We start from the raw sequence: 22,882 nt of genomic DNA on the forward strand, positions 1-22,882 counted from the left end.
GCACCTATAAGATCCCTCAGTAACCGGACCCCGATGGTTGACTAGGATTTGGAGCCATTACCCAACTAGGGTTTGCACAGCTGGTGCTCGTCTACATTTGGGAACCTTGAGAGGGGATTGGATGCCAACTCCTGCTCAAAATTGTGGCATGCCGCCTAGCAGGAGTAGGTGAAATCTGGAACTTTAAAGATTGAGACGTTTTTGCTCAGGTTGGCTACCTGGATTGGTTTTCTGCTTCTTTCCTTGCTGATGAGGTACAGCAGTGGGCATCATCTTCTGCACTTACAGAGGTGCATGGTAACTACTCATGTCACCAACCTATATGGCTAGGTTGGTGCTGTGTATATGCCTATGTCTTTTAGTCTCCCTGCCCCCAACCAGACTATTAATAATTCAGACCATCCCATTAGATCCCCATCTCTTTTCCTTCTTTCTCTGTTTGCATGTCTCTCTCACACTTCTTCCTCAATCACACACCTAGGCACTGAGCTCTAGATAAGAGCAACTCTTAGGTCATTCATGTGCAGCACCAAAATCAACACATTATATACCTTTGGTTACCGGTTTTCTGTTGGGTACCAGCAGTGCCCTCGCCTTCTGAATTCCACGAGGCGCAAGGCTGGATCTACCACTACTCCAGCATTCCCTCCCGCATTTGTCAGGTTGTGCCTTTGGACTCCATCGCACCATTGGACCCTCTCTAGAAGTGACATACCAGAGCTTTACAAAGGTGCCACCCCTGTGCACTGACATCAGTTTTCTTATCTAACTATTGCTCATTCTCCTCACTCACCATTTGAAACCCTAATTGCTCTGTGGCTAAATGGTATTCGGTGTTGTGTTGCTTGGCGTGGGAAGCGGAGGTGGAGCTTGTGAGGGTCGGGAAGCAGCTGCTGGAGTAGGACCAGAGCTCCAGGTAGAAGCAGACGAAAGGGGCAAGAGGTGGGAGTGAGTTGCAAGGCACCCCTTCTGCGACTGCCACCCGCCTAGGGTCTGAGAAATGAGGTTGTGAGGCCCCAAGCTCTACCCCGGTCTTACTTACAGCCCAACGTCGGAAAAGAGCGTGGGAGAGCAGGAGAGTGCTCTAGGCAGCCGCCAGCAGTTCACGGAAGTGGCCGGTATTAGGTCGGTACGACTTGTGTTCACTGTGGTACCCATCCCCCCACACCCCCACTGATCAGTCTGACAAGACTGACAAGTCTGTACCAGCACCTACAAAGTGCTCCAGAATGCTCAAATGACAGACAGACTTACTGCCACTTCTGAAGACTTCGGAAAGCCTATGTTCAGGCCACAGGGGGCCGGTGGGGAGACTCACAGTGGCTGATTGATTCGCTGCAAGAGGCCATGAAATGTGTCTGGGGGCCTCTGGAGGCTGGTGGAACCGATGGAGCCTAGGACGCGCGCACAACCCCTAAGGTGAGCTGTGTGGCCGGTTGAGGAGCACTCTACTGCTATCTACAAACAGGGACTGGGTGTGCTTGTGTCATCCTCCTTAAGCTACTAGCTAACACCCTGAGGGAGGGGTGAAGCAGCAAACCTTGACCTTGACTGTGAAAAGCTGTGAAAAAAAAGCTGCGGAAAGAGAAAGCTGCTTTTCGAAACCTGGTGGAGGCAAAGGTGACAAAGCATAAGACTACCCTCCCCTAGTGCCTGACTACCAGTCTATCAGACCTCCTGAGATCTGTGACATGCCACTGGAGCTTAAGAGAGGCTTTTGTGGCTGGTGAGGGACCTTATGCTGTTGGGGTTACGGATGGGCAGGCACAGAAGCGGCTGGAGTTACCCAGGTCAGCCTGCTCCTCCCCCCCTCTGCATGCGATATCTCACACAGTCCCCTCTGCCCCCCTAAGAGCATACTTGCAGTAGTACTGGGGTCAACTGCAGACCAGAGGAAAGACATCCAAAAATAGAAACCAAGCTATTTTACGCAGTTTTAGACATGTGATCAGGCAAGTCAAGGGGGCCAGTGGTGACTCAAAAGAAGCAAAGGAAGAGGACAGATCATCCTGTTCACCCAGCTGCACCAGACCATATACTCCAATTAACTCCACCAACACCATCAAGAGGCCACCAGCCTGACTTAACAGTGCAGGCAACCACAATTAATACTTCAGGAGGGCCAAGCACTATCCCTTTCCAGCCAAAAATTACCTCCAAATTCAACTTTATAAAAGATGCTGGGGCAGTCATCTTTTTCAGCAACACAAACCTTAAGGGGCTGCCTATCCCCTTAAGCCCACTGTGATTGTCCGCAACGGGGCCCCACCTCTCCCCCAGCTGGAAGAGATCTCAGGAAGCTGTAGGGCCCTGAGGCCTCTAAGGACTCTTTCCATATAGTGAGTGCCCTCGCAAGCACTCTCTTTAGACCCTGGGATCAAGTAGAACAAGTAGAAGGAAGAGACAGAGAAAACAGACAGGGAGACTGACTTAAAACCCAAGGCTGTGGTTCAACTCATCACTGGGATGGGAAGACCTGTCTCATCTAATCACACAATTAGAGGAAGAGGAGAAGAAGTGAGTAGCCTCTGGGCTGCAGGCATGACTCACTCTTATGACACCGGAACAATTAGAGGGAGCGCCACCACCATCGGATGCCTTGGCTAGCAAAGGATGCAAAAAATCACAGGCAAATGGATCAAATCAATTGGCCCACACTAATAAAGATTCACAAATCCTTGTGAAAGACCTATCTTCTCTCCACTCAAAAGAATGGGAAAACTTGCTGGCCTCGTATGGCTACAGAGCACCTAAAACTCAAGCCCCACTGGAGTTTGCAAAGAGGAACCCAAAAGGGTCCCAAGATTCACTTTGGGCCACCGCACTTTGCATCTTGCAAAACTCTGTGGAGGCAATGTCTTTCCAAACCAACAAAGTGGACATACAGCTCAGCCTCCTGAACACTCTATCTTTGTACGTAGCCAGAATTGATGAAAAGATTTCAAGCAGATGCTGCAGAAACTACCCTAGGAATCTTCAAAAAGCTCATGGACATAATACCCTGATAAACCAATTTTTTAAACAACCACAGACTCATAAATTGGCAGAAAAGAAAACAAAAAGGTATAACATTTTAAAATCGCTTGTACAAATGGATGCACATCATTTGGAACACGAGTTGGAAGAAGGAATTTGGCAAGCTTAAGCATCCAATCTGCAGACAAACGTTTTGCAGATGTGAGAATTGATTGACAGCAGAGAAAGACAAAGCAACTTCTTAACTGAGAATAGCTGCTTTTATTTTAAAAAGAAAGCTCTTCTTTTACTTAGATTAAGTCAAGGCCACGTTTAGAACCACCAAACCAAGTCTGGGAGTATCAGCTCTGTAGAGTAGTGAAGGAAAAAACATTTTGGAAAAGGCTTAATTAGCACCACTTTTCATATTGTGATACACACATTAACTGCGTGTTGTAGTAAACATAGGCACTTGAACCGCAGTACAGTAAATTATCTTTTAGACACAATCTTCTGAGAGGCCACAAGATCCTTCAGTAAGAGTCATACTCACCAGATACAACATGAAAACTTGAAACCAGCATACCAAAGGCAAATTATTTGGCAGTGTTACAAAAGCAACACATATGGTATTTAAATTAGGTTACTGAAAAACAATCTCACCTTTAGTGATAAATCTATCTGATTCTTGATGTTTTGAATAATATAGCCTTCCACACCAGCATGATTACTCGTCTTCAACAAGCACCTGTAAAGTAAGGTATGATAACATTTAAGAATGTTTAACAGCAGCTTACTTGCTGCTTCTTCTAATAAACAACCCACCATTAAATGTTTGAAAACCCCTGTATTAAATGTATATGTTAATATTGTTATTACTAGTAAAAACAAAATGACTACAACTATTAATAATAATGCTTACAGTACCTGAGTAGCTTATATTTTCCCCCGACTTCAAATTTGTCAATATACATCTGCAATATCTTTAAACATTTCTTTCTCTAAAGAGGAAATGGAAATATGAGACACAATATAGATGGACATCTAAATGTTTCAAGTAAAAAGTCATGCATGTCTGTAACAGTGACATACATACCATGTTATATACATACCAGATGCTCAATCGGGCAAAGTGTCATCACTTTCACTAAATCCTGCATTTAGAAATAAGTGCTCTGTTACTGTGGTTTTGAATTACTATTGTATGCATAAATAATCACAATACAATTCTGAAACAAAGTGTGAAACAAAAAATGTACAAAATATATCAATTAAAATAAATGTACAAACCTCATTAGTGTTACTTGTTTTATTCAGAAAATCAGCTTTCTAACCAAGCTTCTGAACTCAACACAAGAATCAGATTACTATTCCACTTTAAGGACATGGGGTGTGCGAATACACAAGCATTGTGTACAGGATGTCTACATGGGTTTTATGTCGGAACCACGCAAGCATTTACTATGCCTGCCTTAACAATGCGGTACGAACCACATATGAGTCTTCACAACGTATTTCTACACCACACAAGTCGCTAGAACGCCTTGCCTTAGGAAAAGCACTGGACTTTGGAATAGTATACTTTACTATTGCAAATCCAGTCTGCGCAACAGAAGGGAAAGTGTTGGACTTAAAGTCCAACATCAGTCCAACAACTCTTTCCTTAAGGCAAGTTGTTGTAACAACTTGCGTGATAAAGGAATACATTGTAAAGACGCATTTGTGGTTCGGACTGTGTTAAGGCACTGAGTGGTTCGAGCTGCGATGTAAAGGCTGTTTACAGTCTAAATGTGGCACATTCAACTTTATTTGAAGAAAAATCCACACTTTTAAATTCAGTACAACAACAAGGAGACTCCTGTCCATTGAATCTGATGTAAGAGAGGATTTTAAAACCTCAAGCCATGGGTGGGTAATGCCTGACATCGGTATCGGAGAGCTAACTGCTAGCACTGTAAAGGAAATAAATGAAGGAATGCAAAGTATAGTTTTAAATGAGAATAAGATGCTTAGTTGAAGGAATTTATAAATAGGCAACAAATGTATGTTTCAAGGAGAACATCTACAATGAAATTTGATGCAAACTATATATGATGCAGCATAACGTACAGATTTTGTAAACACTGCATGCATATGAAAAGTGAAATATTGATTATGAGCTTAACAAAAAAATAGATGGCTTGTTTTACTAAACTGTATATTATTAAAGATGTAGTGTCTGCTTATGAGTTGAACGGATCCAAAGAAGAACAATGTTAATGCCGATGAGAAGACAAGAGTTTACCTATATTTATATTCCTATCCAGCAACTTAGCCTAGGTATGCAGCTGAGGGTGTAGGCTGTTTTATTGGACATATTACTCATACAGGTAAGTATTTTGAGAGGCTTCTGGGATGTAATGGTTACTATCTTAGGCTGAATGCATTTTCCAGCCAATCGCTACTCTTCAGCTTCCCTGGGATGTATGGTGCTGTCAAGCCAGGTTCCTGTAAGACATTTCCAGCTTCCTGTACTCAATTACATTATTTATATCAACTGTGTGCAGGGCCTGACAACATTCAACAATCTTTTTTGCATACTGTTTTTAAGATGTGTGGCGGTTATGTTGGCAGTTGGGATATAATTGTGGTGTCCAAAAGATATTTCTTTATTCATGGCCTGGGGCCCAGACTATCCTCGAATGGAAAAGAAAGCGATCTTCTCCCCAAATTATACCTGTCTTTTGTGTTACTATTTAGCCTGTAGTATCTGTGATGTCGGTGTTTGTGAAGTGTTATTTTCATGTCTGTGTTGCAGTGAGGTTTCGGGTGCATCTCTAGCAGATTTAGCTGTCATTGTGGGGCCCAGAGTGTATGAAGACACAATACTAAACTGTGTGCATGTCTGCTAAAAGGGCAAATCCAACAACTTCCATACAGGTGGTGGTCCATGACACCGGGAAGTTCCCAAAGAGAGAGTGGTCCGGGGTAGTTTGCAGTAGTTTTTGGTCTTATGTGCACTAAAATGTATCTGAGGTTTCAGCTCCACTTGAAGGTGAATAGCAGATTTTCATAGCTGCTGTTAACTATTAAGCATGTGCCAGTGCTTCATGATAGACTTCAGAAGGTTGTTGCATGTCAGAAGAGGAAGTGAAACATTTTATTCTAGACACTGGAGTCTTTGGGTACGTTTCCAAGAGTGTTTTCCTACGTTTATTTTGAGCACATTTACTTGCTCTATGGGTCAGATTAGCAGGATATTGTCTCTGTTTGAACCTGGAGGCAAGGGTGTCTGCTAGTTAGTCAAACCTAATAAGAGTTGAACAATGTTAATAACTTGTAAAAACTGCCAAAAAGGCAGGTTTCCTCTTAGTGATCCCAAGTGTTGAGTCTCATGGTGCAGTAAAGAGTTCCAGTCCGTGTCTCTAGTACAGACTTGCATCACCAACTGGCATCTCTGGGGATGAAAGAATGGTGAGGCTGGTGTGGCTCATGCAACTGGTGAATCTGAGATGATGTTCAAAATCATGTGTCCATGAAGTGAAGGTCGACAAGCCTAAATCTCCTGCCCACAGGATGAAGATAGAGTTAATATATTTCTTCCATGTCCTTACAATGATTTTGAAAATAATAGTCTTGTTGAATATGTATTTTGTTTCAAGCTGGTGCATATACAGATTTACATTGCTCGAAGCATAAGAACTGTACATTTAAATATTTGTAAGTAAAGCATATCTTCAAATTGAAAGTAATTCTCAGTGAGGGCCCAGGAAAGAACAATCCATTATGAAATAGGGTTGAAAGGTGTCCAGTTTTCATTTCTCATGAGCTCTGCAGTGGTGAATTAAGGCAGATGCCATGGGGACAAACATGTATAAATGTTTCTACATTCAAGATGAGGATAATTTCCTATGTAGGATCAAATTCAATGTTTGGAAGTAAATTCAGGACATCTTAAAAGTCCTTCAAAAATTAGGGTATACAAAGCACTAAAAGTTGGAGAAAGGCATTGTAAAACATGTGATAAAGGTTCCAACACCAATCCTTAACACGAATGAAAACCTATTTCTAGCTAAGCCTTTGGCCAGAGGCATTCCATTTAGTTCTGAAAAAGGAACAGCATGTGTACTGGAATCCCTAATTTAGTTGATTTCTTCTACTCAGTATGGATGGCTGTCTCTTACAGGATAAAACAGGAGTGTTGCTGGTCTGAAAATACACTTTGAGGAAGACTCGCTCCAACTACTATAAAAAACAGAAATTACAATTGCAGCCAGTGTCCAAGCGTATCACATCGAGTATAATTTACAATGTACCCGGATCCATAGGATTGTAAATTAATGGTCAGGATATAGAGAAATAACTCTCCAAATAACTGTTGGGAGTCTGTCCCACATCTTTCTGTAATGCAAATAACTACATAACAGATTTACAGCAAACAAAATGGCCCTATTTTTTTATTTGATGTATTTGGCAATCTGTAGTTTACATTGTTTAATATCATTTACACTTATAGTACACAAATTGTGACTTCGCTTTCATAACATCGAATGAATTAGTCATATTCCTTTGTTCTTGTAGTCAATGGAGTTTAAGTTTGTGTAGTATTGTCACCATAACGGACACTTTTGCCGAATACTTGACTAACCCAAGTGTTAGCAATCTGAGTTGATCACATGTAGGTCTGACACAAATAATAACACTAGATGCTAATATTATGGACTTTAAAAAATATGAATCATTCTCGCTTTGAGAACTAAAATCTACCTACAACTACATTGGTTCTACTCTTTACTTTTAAGAAGATTGATAATGCTTAGAAAGGGAATAACAGTTTATTGGTAAATTACCTGTGGTACGCTAAGAAATATTTTAATTTCCAAGTACTCAGGAGGAAGACTGCAATCATCCACTATCAGCAAGCTGTTTTCAAATAATTCCTGCAGGAGAAGCATATATATTTTGAATAAAAAATATGGCTCAATATTACATAACAATTGAAGGAGACATTTTTATCATGGTAATGATAATATAAAGATTGAAATATTTTATGGCATGCCAAAGAGTTGCTTACACTCCAACTACGTCCCTTTTTATCATTTAGATTAAATCTGACATTCTCAGTAAATAAAATGAGGAAAAGTCAGATACTGTAGATTGATGCAAAACATCAAACATCCTCTGAAACTTGAGGCTAAATGTACCCAACTAATTCCTTTGGGACAATATATTTCCTTCAGTTTTTTTAGTGGAAGCAGGGGATGGGCTGCAAGGCGCATATAAATCATTGTGTTTATGTGATTGTTGCTAGATGCTGTGTAAGCCGTCATACGCAACTATTTACCACATAAGGGATACCCCAATAGCAAATGCACAATCTATCTGTGCAAATGAACTTTTAATAGACATTGCAATATTACACTAAAGCAAACACAAGGAGATGATGGACAGAGCACTGAACTTTTCAGAAACTCACCCCCAGTCACAGATCTGCGTTGAATCCATCATCGTTCTTTAGCTCACTTCGCCCCCCCCAGTGCAGACCCAGCTATATGCAAATCAGCCTTGACCCTGTGCCTCATGGGAACAGTCCAGCCTAAACTGCTAAGACAGGTCTTCCCTGGGCCGGAAACAAGCTGAAAAGTTTCAGAGCTCCGTCCATCATCTGTTTATGTCTGCTTTGTTCACCCTAAGTTGGCAGGGTATGCCAAGACATGGGTCCCTTGCTCACTTTGACACTGGATTCAAGCTAGCCTGGCTGAAGAGGTGTGTAACCCCGAAACCGGTTTCAGGATGCTTCTTTCCAGTCCAGGGAAGACATGGCTTGGCAGTTCGGGCTGGACTGTTCTCATGAGGCACAGGGTCAAGACTGATTTGCATATAGGAAGAGGTGCATATAGGAAGAGGTGTTGGACCATGCCCAGGGCGACTGACACCGGAATCTGGGGATCACGGTTCAATACCCCGGCGCCGGATTAGCCCAGGACCATGTGACTCTGGTCAATAGCTTGCTTAATCTTTCCGACAGCCCCCAGCGCCTAGAGACCCTTACGGGTGATTGTGGATATTATTATTATTATATAGCTGTGTCTGAACTGGGGTGGCGAAGTGAGCTAAAGAACGATGATGGAGCCAACCCAGATCTGTGACTGGTGATGAGTGTCTGAAAAGTTTCAGCGCTCCGACCATAATCTCCTTGGGTTTGCAATATCACACTAAAGCCAGTGAGCATGAAGTACATTTCTGATGCAAATGTGCAGAGCCATTAGTAGTGTACCACTGTCTTAAGTTATTTTCATTTTATTTTTCTGATCACCCACAAAACCATCAGTACATAAAACCCTTTACGCAAACCTTTGGTAGTTCACATCTGGGAAATCCCAGGAACGGTATCTCAAAAACAGGTGATTTGAGAGGCACAAATTCTGAGGCAGCTGTGCAAAGCTGCCTCCGTTTTTTATTTTCACATCCAATAACCTCAAAAAAATCATGAATCCATAGAACCACCTGTGCACAAAGGAATGCTTGCTGTGTGGCTCTTAGAGCCAAAGTCATTGTCGACCACGCAGGGTTTTTAATGGAAATGATGTGTAGGCTTGTGTGGCGGGGTAGCAGGGACAGATTCAACAACCAGGCCAGTACGATGTAATGAGGGTTTTATTTTAGGTAACAGAGTCTTTTGATGAAGTTCTCGTCGTCTCGTAGTCAATGAATGGGAGAGCAGCCTGCTCCTTCTGCTGGGCTCCAGACTGAGGGGGGGAGTAGACTTCGTCTTGGCAACTCTGTGACTCGGCTCGTTCCCGTGGAAGGGATCCGGGGTGTTCGTCCCGATGAGGCAAGAAAAACAACAAGAAACCAAGAATTAGGACGATAGTCCTTCTCTGCTACCAACAGGGGCCGGGAGTGAGGGAAACCGAGTGCTCCAGTGCTCTTTGGGCGCTGACCGGTGAGAGTGACTTGGTGCTTCGTGAGGGCAGGGGAAGATTATTAACACTAGTACGGTAGAGCTCTCAGCTCGGTATGGGGGCTCAAAGGGTAGGCTGCGTCTTTCTGCCCACCCAGCCCGCTACTTTCCCCCGTACCTGTTCGAGGAACGCTCCTCCCGTGGGAACGTGGCGGGGCGCCTCGAGGGATCGTTGGCCTCCTGGCTTGTAACGGTCGTCTCCACTCTGCTCGGCTCTCGGTCCTTCGCTCTCTTCTCCTCGTCGCTCCTCTTCCCAGTTCCTCGTATTTCTCCACTGCAACACACCTTCTGCCTCCAGGGAAACGCCGTCCGTCGTCTTCCGGGTTTCCTCCGTCTTTATTCCGCCCTCCACCACGACGTCATCAGGGGGTGGGGATTCGTCCAAGGGGAAAGCCGAATTAAAGGAGCCCCGTTCCGGCTCCAGTGTCCAGTCCCGTGATGGATAAGGATACCAAACCCCAGCTGTAGATCGTTCCGGTGGCTGCTGTAGGGGAAGAGGAGGCGGTGATTTCCACCAATTCAAGCCTGTTGAGGAGGCATTCTCGTTCCCGTCACATACCTCCCCCCCCTGGATTCTCCCGATCGGGGAGAGGAAAGACTCTGGACAGATAGTCTGCATTCCCGTTATCTTTCCCCTTCCTGTGCTGTATTGAAAAGGCATATGGCTGGAGGGAGAGGAACCACTGGAGTATCCGAGGATTCTGAGTCCTGTTCTGACACATCCACCGAAGGGGTGCGTGGTCGGTATAAAGAATGAACGGTTTGCCCTCTAGATAATATTGTAATTTGTCAATGGCCCACTTTATGGCTAAACACTCCCGTTCTATTGTGGGATACTTGGACTCCCTCTGGAACAACTTGCGGCTGATGTACAGTATCGGGTGTTCTAACCCATCCGCCCCTGTTTGGGACACAACCGCCCCTATACCTAGGTCGGATGCATCCGTGGCCAGTATAAAGGGTTTGGAGAAGTTGGGGGTTATCAAGACCGGATGAGTGGTAATAGCCGTTTTTAGGCTTCTAAATGCATTCAGGGCCTCCGTACTTGGATGCTGTATCTCCCGGGGTTTTGCTCCTTTACGCAGGAGATCCGTGAGGGGGGCTGCTAGGTCGGCAAATCTGGGGATGAAGCGGCGGTAATATCATATCAGACCTAGGAATGCCCTTACTTCCCTCTTGGTGCTAGAAAAAGGGGTGCCATCAATGGCTAGAACCTTGTTGTATTGGGGTGTGATGGTGCCTTCTCCTAATACGAAGCCTAAGTAGTCCACGCGGTGAAAAGCCGCCCGGGACTTTTTGGCGTTGATATGCAGACCCGCCTGTTGTAGTGCGGTGAGAATGGTCTGCAGATGTTGTAAGTGTTCGGCCCAGGTGTTGCTGTAAATGACAATATCATCCAGATAGGCGGAACAGAAGGTGTGATGTGGTCGTAGTATGGTGTTCATGAGGCGCTGAAACGTGGCAGGTGCTCCATGAAGGCCAAAGGGCAGAACCGTGAATTCGAATAGGCCTTCGTCCGTTATAAAAGGCCGTTTTCTTCCTGTCTGATTCTCTGAGGGGCACCTGCCAATAGCCCTTTGTGAGGTCCAACGTTGTGATATAAGCTGCTTCTCCCAATTTTTCGATCAGCTCGTCCACCCTTGGAATAGGGTAGGCATCAAAGGAGGATATGGCGTTCAGTGCCCTGAAGTCCATGCAGAATCGTCTCGAGCCATCCGGTTTAGGGACCATCACAATGGGTGAGGCCCAGTCACTCTTTGAGGGGCGGATAACCCCCAGTCGTAGCATATCATCCACTTCCGCTTTAATGGCTTTTCTTCGGGCCGCGGGAATGCGATACGGTCTTAGCTTTACCCGTTTGCCCGGTTGAGTATCAATGCTATGTTCCACTAGTGTCGTTTTTCCGGGAAGGTCAGAGAATATATCCCGGTAGGGTAATAGCGCTTCTTCCAATTCTTTCTTTTGCTGCTGTGACACCTCTTCATTGACGACCAACTCATTCAGGGTGCTCTTCTTGTTGGTAGTGGGAAGGAGCAGGTTCAAGCTTTTTGGTGGGGGCCCAATCCATTTCTTTAATAAGTTGATGTGGTACGACTGTACCTTGTTTGCTGTCACCTTCAGTCGGTAGGTCGTGTCTCCTATGGTATCGACTACTTCGTACAGGCCCTTCCACTCGTGTTTTCCTTTGCATGCGAGGGGAGGGAGTAGGAGTAAGGCCCAATCCCCTATTTTTAATCGTCGCAGCTTGGTCCCACGATCATAGTGTTTTCTTTGCCTTTCCCTTTTCTGCTCTAGGTTAGAATACGCCAGGTTTCGCAATTTTCCTAGCTTGGACCGGAGCTGCTGCGTATAGTCTAACATAGACCTCTGTTCTTGTTCCTCTTCCTTCTCCCAGGCGTCTTTTGTGATTTCCAATAAAGACCTCGGTTGTCGCCCATATAACAGCTCGAAGGCAGAGCAACCTAAACTGCTCTGCTTCTGGGCTCGTAGGACATAGAGGGCCAGCGGCAATAGTCGATCCCAGTCGGATCCTTCGGTAGCGAGCATCTTTTTCAGGGTGGTTTTCAACGTTTGATTGTACCTCTCGACCAAACCGTCCGTTTGGGGGTGGTACACTGAGGTACGCAGGTGGTGTATGTCTAATGTTTTGCAGACTTCCTTCATTAACTTCGATGTGAAGGGAGTGCCCTGGTCGGTGAGGACCTCTTTTGGGAAGCCAACTCGGGAACATAGTTCAACGAATTTTTCGGCAATAAGTGCCGTTGTTGGTGTTCGCAACGGAAATGCCTCGATGAACCGGGTGGCGTAGTCCACGATTACCAGCACATAAACGTGGCCTCTTGTCGACTTGGGCAAAGGACCTATCAGATCCATACCGATCCTTTCAAATGGTCGCCCTATGGTGGGTAAAGGTCGAAGTGGCGCGGCTGGTGGTCTGTGTACGTTCTGTCTCTGACATATTTCACATCGAGCGCAGTACTCTTGAACGTCCTTGTAGATTCCGGGCCAATAGAAATGTCTCAGGATGTTATCTGTGGTTTTCTCTTTCCCACTGTGTCCGGCGGTGAGGTGAGTGTGGGCAAAGAACAACACTTGTTCCCTGAAGGACCCTGGTACTAACAACTGGGCCTCCTCTCCCTCCCCACCTTCCCTATACAGGAGGTCTTTAGCTATCTTAAACCTGGGATAATTTCTTGGCTCCTGGTCCTGTGTGACATGTGCGCTCTCCCACGCATTACACAGAGTGGGATCGCTAGCCTGCGCAAACCGAAAGCTACGGTCTAATAACCAAGGGTCCGGGGATAGTAGAGCCGCTACGGACTTGGAATGGGAGGAAGGGGGAAGAGACAGTGATCGTTGGAATAGAGACAAAAAACCCGGATTATCCACCCCCAGTATCACATCTTCGGGAAGGGAATCCACCACCCCCACCTTCACGGTATACGGCTCTTTCTCTAGGTGAGTCAGGGTCACTTGGGCGAGGGGGTAGGGCCTGACATCCCCGTGTACACATCTTATGTGGACTTGTGCTCCCGGGACGTACTGCGTGGGGAGAACCAGCCTCTTGCGAACCACGGATTGTCTGCAACCCGAATCTAACAGGGCCTGAACCGTCAAACCGTTTATTCTTAAACTCACGTAATATGATGTTCCCAGTTCGGCTGAGTACAGGACGGTCCGGGGGAGGTATCCGACCTCCATTGGTTCATCGGGGGGTTTTCTTCGTGGACAAAGTCTCGCAATATGGCCCCATTCACCACATTCAAAACATTGGGGCCCCTGTGTCGGCGGTCCCTCTATTCTCATAGGCCGGGGTTGGGGAGGTTCAGGTGTTGGTTTCTGTTTTCGCTCCGGTTTTATAGTTGGTTGCCCTTTCAGATTCTTCTCGGTGTCCCACCCTAGCGTCTTTGGTTGGGCCCGAGCATAATTCGCTGCCATTTCGATGGCTTGGTCCAGAGTGAGTCCTGGGTGCTGTTTTAGCCATCGTTGTGATGCGTATGGCAGGGATTCCATGAACTGCTCCATATATATGCGGTTCATGATCTCCTCCTTCGTGCTGGAGGCCGGGCGTAACCACTTATCAGCGGCCATCTTCAGCCGAAAGAACAAAGTCTTTGGGTTCTCACCTGGGGTACCCCGTTCCCTCCTGAACCGAAGCCGATATGCTTCCCCGTCCAGCCCCAGGTGATCCAAGATGACCTCCTTAATGGTCGTATATTCGTATTCCCCGTGGGGTTGGACACCTGGTAGGCAAACTGTGCCTCCCCTGATAATAGTGGGGCCAAAAAGAAAGGCCATTTCTCCTCAGGCCATCCCAAGGCCCTGGCGGCCCTCTCAAAGTTCATGAGGAAGACGTCGGGATCCTCCCCTGATACATACTTTTGTAATGCGATCCCAGACGGGTTTGGCCCGGTTAGGGGTCGAGTCTCCTCAGGGTTAGAGACTGTAGCGACCGGGCCTATTTTCTGTAGACTCTCGATCTGTGCCGTGATGGTGGTGTGAAACTGATCGCGATCTGCTTGGGCCGATGTCATCTGCCTCTGCACTGCCCATTCCAGTTTTTCTTGCCCCTTGATGAGGTGTTGAATGAGCGCGTCCATCTCGGTGCTACAGATGGACTGTGATGGCAATCCCACTTCTGACACCAGATGTGGCGGGGTAGCAGGGACAGATTCAACAACCAGGCCAGTACGATGTAATGAGGGTTTTATTTTAGGTAACAGAGTCTTTTGATGAAGTTCTCGTCGTCTCGTAGTCAATGAATGGGAGAGCGGTCTGCTCCTTCTGCTGGGCTCCAGACTGAGGGGGGGAGTAGACTTCGTCTTGGCAACTCTGTGACTCGGCTCGTTCCCGTGGAAGGGATCCGGGGTGTTCGTCCCGATGAGGCAAGAAAAACAACAAGAAACCAAGAATTAGGACGATAGTCCTTCTCTGCTACCAACAGGGGCCGGGAGTGAGGGAAACCGAGTGCTCCAGTGCTCTTTGGGCGCTGACCGGTGAGAGTGACTTGGTGCTTCGTGAGGGCAGGGGAAGATTATTAACACTAGTACGGTAGAGCTCTCAGCTCGGTATGTGGGCTCAAAGGGTAGGCTGCGTCTTTCTGCCCACCCAGCCCGCTACTTTCCCCCGTACCTGTTCGAGCCACGCTCCTCCCGTGGGAACGTGGCGGGGCGCCTCGAGGGATCGTTGGCCTCCTGGCTTGTAGCGGTCGTCTCCACTCTGCTCGGCTCTCGGTCCTTCGCTCTCTTCTCCTCGTCGCTCCTCTTCCCAGTTCCTCGTATTTCTCCACTGCAACACACCTTCTGCCTCCAGGGAAACGCCGTCCGTCGTCTTCCGGGTTTCCTCCGTCTTTATTCCGCCCTCCACCACGACGTCATCAGGGGGTGGGGATTCGTCCAAGGGGAAGGCCGAATTAAAGGAGCCCCGTTCCGGCTCCAGTGTCCAGTCCCGTGATGGATAAGGATACCAAACCCCAGCTGTAGATCGTTCCGGTGGCTGCTGTAGGGGAAGAGAAGGCGGTGATTTCCACCAATTCAAGTCTGTTGAGGAGGCATTCTCGTCCCCGTCACAGCTTGAAAGAAGGTGTATGCGAAAATGCAATATCTAGTGTTGAAGAACGGTCAGTGTCATCCAAAACCCTCTCCCAGTAGCGGAGCAACTTTAGACGGTCCCAGAGCAGGTGTAGTTAGGTGCTGGTACCCCTGCAGCCCTGCCATCATTCTTTACTACATTCAGGGCACCATTTCTGCACCAGGGCAGTGGTTACATACCAGTATGAAATTATTCCGAAGGCAGTCTTGGTGCAGACATGTTATGTGCTGTGTGACTAGCTCAGTGATAGATGTCTTCCCATCCTTTGTGTGTGATGGTCTGCACCAGCTAGACTTCATATCGTGTCTGACCAGCACTTTTCCTCTCGGGGGGCAACTGAGCTAAAAGAGCATAGAGCATAGAGCACTTTATTTTAGAACAGTCCATATCCCGAACGGTGTTAACAGCCTCTGTGTGTATCTATCAATCAATCAGGATTTATAGAGCGCAGGTGCATCACCTGTGAGGGTCTGGAGGCGCTGGTAGAGCATGCTGCCTGTTCTCCTATTGGTTGTGCATCCAGGTCATGTGGTCCTTTCTGAACTGCTGGAGCGACGGTGAGGTTCTGAGGTGCAGGTGGTATGGTTTAAGGGAAGGGTGTGTCACACAGTGTTGATTTTGCATGTTCTGTACACAGTCTGCTTCAAGAAGGCCATAGTTTGTCTTCAGTCTGTCAAAGAGAATAACTCCTTCTACGTCAAAGAGGTAGCCTATCCTTTTGCAGCCCCTGTGCCACTGGTGGACAAGGTCCGTGACAAAATCCGATTATTAAAAATGGGCTGGAAACTTTGGTTATAGGGGGGATAAGCCCTGTGGCCTGTGCTTGCACGGGGGCCAATCAATCGTCCATATGTGAAACCCTGCTACTGCCTGGTCCATGAAGCGCAAGTGTTTCTTCAAAGCTAATTCCAGCATGTACAGGAATTGTGCTGTCTGAAAGTACTGTGTTATATTAAGGACTCCCATGCCTTCCTCTGATGATGGCCTTTTGAGTCTTTTTAAAAGGAGCATTGGTGGTTCAACACGGGGCCACTGCTTGTGAGTCCAACTCCTATTGCACATAGCGTTTGGTAATGTATGGCAGGGGTTAGACGCAAATCTGACCTGAAACCAACCCTATGAGTAAAGGCCTGTGCGTCCAACCAAAGCCATGCACGCCCTTTGACCGTGAGCAACAGGTGTTGGATGCAGGGCCTGGCTGGTGGCCACACTCTGCATCCAGCCACCCTTGTGTGCTAAGAAGCTCTACAGCCAACCATAGGCCGGATGACTTAAAAAACTTTTTTTAATGTGTGAATTCCTAGTATCTCTTGCTTTCAAGTTTGCAGATTTGTATGTATGAGCTCGTGCTGCATCCTAGTGTTTTTCTCAATCTGTGACCTATGCCTTTCTTAATCCATCTTCACTCTATCTGTTCTTCAGTCTGGCTTACTTTTTTGCTCTTCATGAAATGTGGGTGCTCAGGAAAATGGCACTTATTCCCAAATACAAATGGTGACTGCATACTTTTCTAAATGTTTTTTGAATCAACAAATTTGCCCTCCACAAGATGCATTTTTTGACTTTTTTTAGTGCAATTTCTGCATCCCTTGGTACCTGTCCACCCTCTGCTATTGCCCAGAACTAGTCGTTAGGTCTCTATTTTTCTTTGTTAATTTCACAAGTGAATGCTAATGTGTTTCTAGTAACTTTTTTTTGTGTGAATTTCTGAGTTTTTATTTTTTTAAGGTATCATTAGTGGTTGAATGCAGAGCCACCACTGGTGTGCCCAACCAAAGATGCACTAGCTGAATGCTTTTTATGAAAGTTGCAAGTTTACCACCCACCAAATTCGTTATTCTTATTTTCGGAGTACTTTTACCAACCAGCGGAGGCAGAGACAGCAGTTGCCAAGCTAATGACAAACACTGTAGAACAGAGCCATGGTATAGCATGGATATATACACTGCCATTGAGAACATTAAGGTGTGGTTGATGTGATCTACGTTCATTTTTTAATTAAAAATTACATATGCATGGAATAATGTTGCAACTGTGTGGCTACTGTATTACAGGCACACATGCAAGTTAGGTGTGTTGACTTTACCAAAGCTATTAATATTACTTACTACCATTTGCCCATCATCCCTCAGTTTTATGTCAAATACAATATTTATTTAAAACCCCTACAGCATTCTATAATGTAATGGGGACAGCTATCAAACTATTATGAAAACCACTATAGTTCAGCTAACAACCTCCACCCACATGAAACAGAAGACCATCTTCAGTGATAAAAACAAAGATCCACCTTGTGATTCCAGTCAAGATCTTGTCTTGCAAAAGTGACTAAAAGCAAAGCAATCATCAGCTCTGTAAAGTACAAAGATCTTCCTTTTTACTGTCATTGTAAAAAATAACCCATGGGTTGGTTGTTCATTCAGAAATTGCTAGAGATGGAGGAATGGCTACAATGCACAGGGCATTCAGATTCTAAGTGAAGAAATTGTCTGTCTTGCCAGATCCCCAGCCATTGCGCGGAACAATCATTAAGGCGCTGTTTTTTTCTGTCATGTAGTATTTAGTTTCTTAATTTCACCTTAAATACAAGTATTTTAAATGATGTCTCAAATTACTACTGGAATCACACTCAATCTCATCTGAGACCCTCCTCTTTACTATTCTTATTTCACCTTGCAAGAACAATTGTTTTCACATGGTTTGCATCTGCTTGATATTTGTGCAGAGGTCTTTTTATGAGAGTCTCAATTTCAAGGCCAATTGTTTTTTGGAAGTAAAAGATCTGCAAGGCTGGACACTAACTTTGTTCGGTAGAAGCCATCATCAGAACATGGTCTTACAAGATTTCATAAACACCTCTTCTGAAAAGAAAAATACTGCAGGCAACTGAAATGTAATATTCTAGTACAACACAACAATAACAAACTGGTCAAAGGCTACAATTTATAATATCTGTAACGTAATTTGTGTATAGTTGAACATTTCATGGTAAATGCCTTTTCACATTAGGTCATGTAAGAGCTCAGAAATACTCACAATTCCTTTTGATAAGACAGATTCCTCTGTCCTGGGGGAAAAGAAAAAGCTGTAAATCACAGTGCAATTCATATGGACAATATGTGCTTTGAAGACATTGATTTTCATTTGGGTGTTGTTGGTTTACTAGAAATGCCAACTCAGCAGTATCATATAGTCAAAACCTTGAAATCTAAGGAGATGGTTCCGAAAATAATAGTAAAAGTACGAATTCAGGGTTTCAGTATATACCAACCAACATCAGGATACACGAGTATATAGATCTAAATACTTTGTCACTTAGAACAACCTTTTAAATTGAATGCAAATGTATGCACAACTTTAAAAATGCATCATTTTTAACCCCTCCCCCTGCAGAACCAAACGTTAGAGGTGTGGTGTCTGCTTCCAGCCTGCTGCTCAGCCAGTGATGTCTGTGGAATGTTAGAATCAGTGATGATGTCATAGAGTGTTGGATGCGTGGGTGAGAGTGTCAGTTGAGTGTAGGGATGAGCAGCAAGGAGGCTGCTCCTGTTGGGGTTTGTTACTTCATCACCTAATAAACTACTTGAAGATACCACTTGTACCAGACTTTCCTCAATTACTACAACGGCGACGATTAAGGAAGAACCTACATGTGTTTACTAAAGGACTGCTGAAGTTTAAAACAACTCCAAGGTGCGAGTTTTCTAACTACAAGATACGGATTTTAAGTTTACTGGCACTCTGTGAACCCCAACAGTGACCTGCCATCGGTCGCCCTCAACTCCTGCTGTGCCAGTTTCTGCCTGCATACAGCTTAAGTGTGCCAGTTCCTCCCTCACCTACCATCTGCCAGAGCCTGCCCGCATAAAACTTACAGTGAATCCTGAACGGGTTAAGAAAGCCAGTGCCAGGACAAGACATATCAACTGGGTCAGTTTGTTCTGATCTGCATCCAAGTGTTCAGAACCACTTGAAAGGCAGCTGAAAGCAGAGAAAGAGATATAGAACCGGAAAATTAGATCAAGATCTGGTCATTGTGTTGCATGTTTCTACAGAACAGGGGACTAATTATGAAACTAAGAGCCGAGCTGAAGAGGATGGAAGTCTGATTTTATTCATTTTACAGGCGGAAACAAGTGGTTATGTGCTGCCATCTAAAGGAGAAATGTTTACATTTTATTTGCCTGCATCTTAATTTTAATGTAAGTAGATGTTGAGCTGTAAGGAAAACGTCTTGTGACAGCTCATTTGCAGCGTGGACAAGTGGAGAACACTGGCTCTGCTACTTCGTGTTGCCGGGTGAGGCACTTGTTGTACATTATTTATTAAGGCAAATATCAACAATTAATCCGCCTCTGGAGCTCGAGCTGCGTTTAGTGCGCGCATGCTGTGGTGGCAGTTCAACCGTCTTTTGCTGTTTAAAAGAGAGCGCGCTTCCTTTCACAGCGCGCACAGCTTACCTTTGGTCTTGCTCCTGCGATGCCTCTTGATTTTCACCTGTGACGTTCTTCTCACCGTCACCGCAAATACTCAGGAATCTTTGGAGTACTCTTCCGCCGTGAGCCATCCCACCTTACGTCATGCTACGTGACTCCATCTTGTTTGGCACCACCGGAGCAATTTAAAATCGACCTGCTGTAGGTCTTCCTATTTGATTGAGTCATTCTGCCAACCATGCCAACCACGCTTTAAAGCTATTGACAACTTCGTCACTTCGTTTTCAAGCTCTTCCATACCTTTGCTGAGTGCCAATGCTGAGGTGTTTTCCAGCTTGTTATCAGCATTTTAATTTTACTTTCTTTCTTCTTGCCAGTTGAATGGACCAACATTTTCATTGTCAAAGCACCGCGAGTACTGCATTTGCAGTTTCTTTAACCACATAACAGTGCCATTTCCCATGACTTTTCAGGTCACTTGCACTGATGTACATTATGGTACGTTACTGTGCCATTTCCCGTGACTTTTCAGGTCACTTGCACTGTTGTACATTATGGTACGTTACTGTGCCATTGCCCGTGACTTTTCAGGTCACTTACACTGTTGTACATTATGGTACGTTACTGTGCCATTTCACGTGATTTTTTTTTAAGTCACTTACACTGTTACCTTACAGTGCCTACCCGTAGGGCATATGTTACAATGCCTACCAGCTGTAGAATTTGTATTACAATGCTTATTACTTTACAGTTACAGAAATGTTATAGTATTTTTTTTTCCCAAGCTCCTGCTGGAGAGTTGTCTTTGTTCTGTTTCTTACAATTTATATTTACAGTACTTTACGTTAAACTATAGTACTTTATTTAGATATCCCCTGTTCTTAAGATCTGTGACAGTCTGTATTTTCATCTTACATGGTACCTGTACGTTGATTTTACATTTTATTACTGTCGAGTCACATTATTATTCTCAGGGGTATTTGCTTAATCCTAATGAGTTTCCTTACACATCTCTTATACATTTTGAGAGTGTTTTTCTTGTCTTCATCATGTACTATCTGTTTTTTTTTCTATTGCTGTTTCTGCTTGCCATCTCCACATTGGTCTGGCCAACTGGTGTTTTCGTGGTGAATTGGAGCATCAATTCATTTGCTGCAGTTTTTTTTTGCTGTGCTATTGTCGTCTTTCTTTACCTTGTTAATATATCCTTACTTTGTTTGTATCTCCTATTTTTCTTCTTCCTTTGCCTTCCACATGATTTCCAGTTTAATTTATCAAAGGGGGAAGAGGGGTGTGGGTTAATCCTGTGTTATTCCTGCTTTTCTTTATGTTCTCTGTGCATGTCTGCCTATTATTACGGTATGTTCTTTTTTGAGAAACCTAATGTTATTTACATGCTTATTCCTTGTATCTCCATTGTAATTTTGTCATTATGCTCTCTCCTTGTATATTCCTTCCTGTTGATATTAAAGGGGGATGATATGTGGTGTCTGCTTCCAGCCTGCTGCTCAGCCAGTGATGTGTGTGGAATTTTAGTATCAGTGATGATGTCATAGAGTGTTGAATGCGTGGGTGAGAGTATCAGTTGAGTGTAGGGCTGAGCAGCAAGGAGGCTGCTCCTGTTGGGGTTTGTTACTTAATCACTTGAAGATACCACTTGTATCAGACTTTCCTCAATTACTACAAGAGGTTTACTGTTGGGAAGTATTGTTAGGGTAGCCAAATCCTTGTGATATTCTTTTGCAATAAAACAAGTTAACATTATTTTGTACCAGCCCAAGGGCAAGGTGCCAAAGAGGTAAGCTTACCGAGTCCTGCAACAGATTTTAACTAGCATGCCAAGAGTCAAGGCACTTGCCTTTGCACCCAGACCTTAACCTAACAATTCTACAAAAACAAAAATAAGAAAATATGGAGATTTTCTTGGTGAGTGAATATTGGGCCCAGCAAACACATATTCTGTTGCAACAACCATTATGCTGTTTGTGTTGTAATCTAATGAGAAAAACATGATAAAGCCCTCAGTCTTGTAGGGCGCTTGCTATCTCCTAAGTCAGTTACTAGATATTAGAGTGTTGGAGTACAAATTTCAAGAAACGTTTCCTGTGTTATTCACTATATGTGAAATATTCTCCCCTGCCAGCAAATGTCAACGGGGTGGTGGATGGGGGGTAGAGCGGGTTCTACCTGTACCTCCAGTATTGTACTGTAGCCTGTTTGTTTACAGGAACAACTTTGAGATAAGCATTCCAAATCTAGAATTATGATGCTTTAAGTCTGTCTTTGCCAAATGGTGTACCTTCGGCATATAAGTTATGGAAAGTTCAATAAGGTTTCAAGTTATCAATTAATCCTTCTTAGAACAGAATGAAGCAATTTTGGGAGGAGTGCCATAACACATGAACAGTTGAGCCTTAGCCACATGGCCTCCTAAAACATGAGAGCCCTCAAACTGCATAATGCCTGGAAGTGTTATGTTAAGCAGATCTGAAGAGTGTACAATAACCCGGAAGGATATTCTGATGCTGAGCAGGTGTGAATCTAGGCACACCTAGGGCCTAGTCGGACTAACCAAAAAGCCTTGTCTTCAGCTTTTTGCTGAATTCAAGAAGTGAATAGGAGGCTCTTATGTGTAATGGCAGGATCTTCCATCCATTAGGAGTGATGTGGAGAAGGCTCGACCGCCAGATCTGGTTTTCCGTATGCCAGGGATTTTGCAAGTAGGAGTCCAGATGAGCATAGGTGTCTGGAAGGTTTGAGAAGCAGATGCGATTGTTGAGGTAGGAGTGGGTGAGGAGTTTGAATTGTGCTTGTTTGTGAATGGGGAGCCAGTGGAGCTTCTGCAAGTGTGGTGTGATGTGAGTGCTGCAAGGGAGGTTGAGAGTTTTTCTGGCTGCCAAGTTAAGAATGGTCAGCAGCCTTCTGATGAGTTTTTTGTTGATCCCAGCATAGAGGG

The 22,882-nt window shown here is 44.8% G+C and overlaps 1 protein-coding gene across 1 annotated transcript in view; it reads right to left on the reverse strand.

Annotated features, from left to right (window-relative positions):
• Positions 1–22,882, reverse strand: part of GLMN (glomulin, FKBP associated protein) — a 450,060-nt gene that overhangs the window by 150,519 nt on the left and 276,659 nt on the right. The window contains exons 11-15 of the mRNA XM_085602181.1: positions 18,527–18,557; positions 7,785–7,874; positions 4,068–4,109; positions 3,883–3,956; positions 3,619–3,703 (exon numbers count right to left, since the gene is read on the reverse strand). Of these exons, the coding sequence (XP_085458307.1) occupies positions 3,619–3,703; positions 3,883–3,956; positions 4,068–4,109; positions 7,785–7,874; positions 18,527–18,557 (322 nt within the window). The remainder of the gene's footprint in view (positions 1–3,618; positions 3,704–3,882; positions 3,957–4,067; positions 4,110–7,784; positions 7,875–18,526; positions 18,558–22,882) is intronic.

Source organism: Triturus cristatus, chromosome 4_2, assembly GCF_964204655.1.
Source record: "Triturus cristatus chromosome 4_2, aTriCri1.1, whole genome shotgun sequence".
Classification (NCBI taxonomy): Eukaryota; Metazoa; Chordata; class Amphibia; order Caudata; family Salamandridae; genus Triturus; species Triturus cristatus.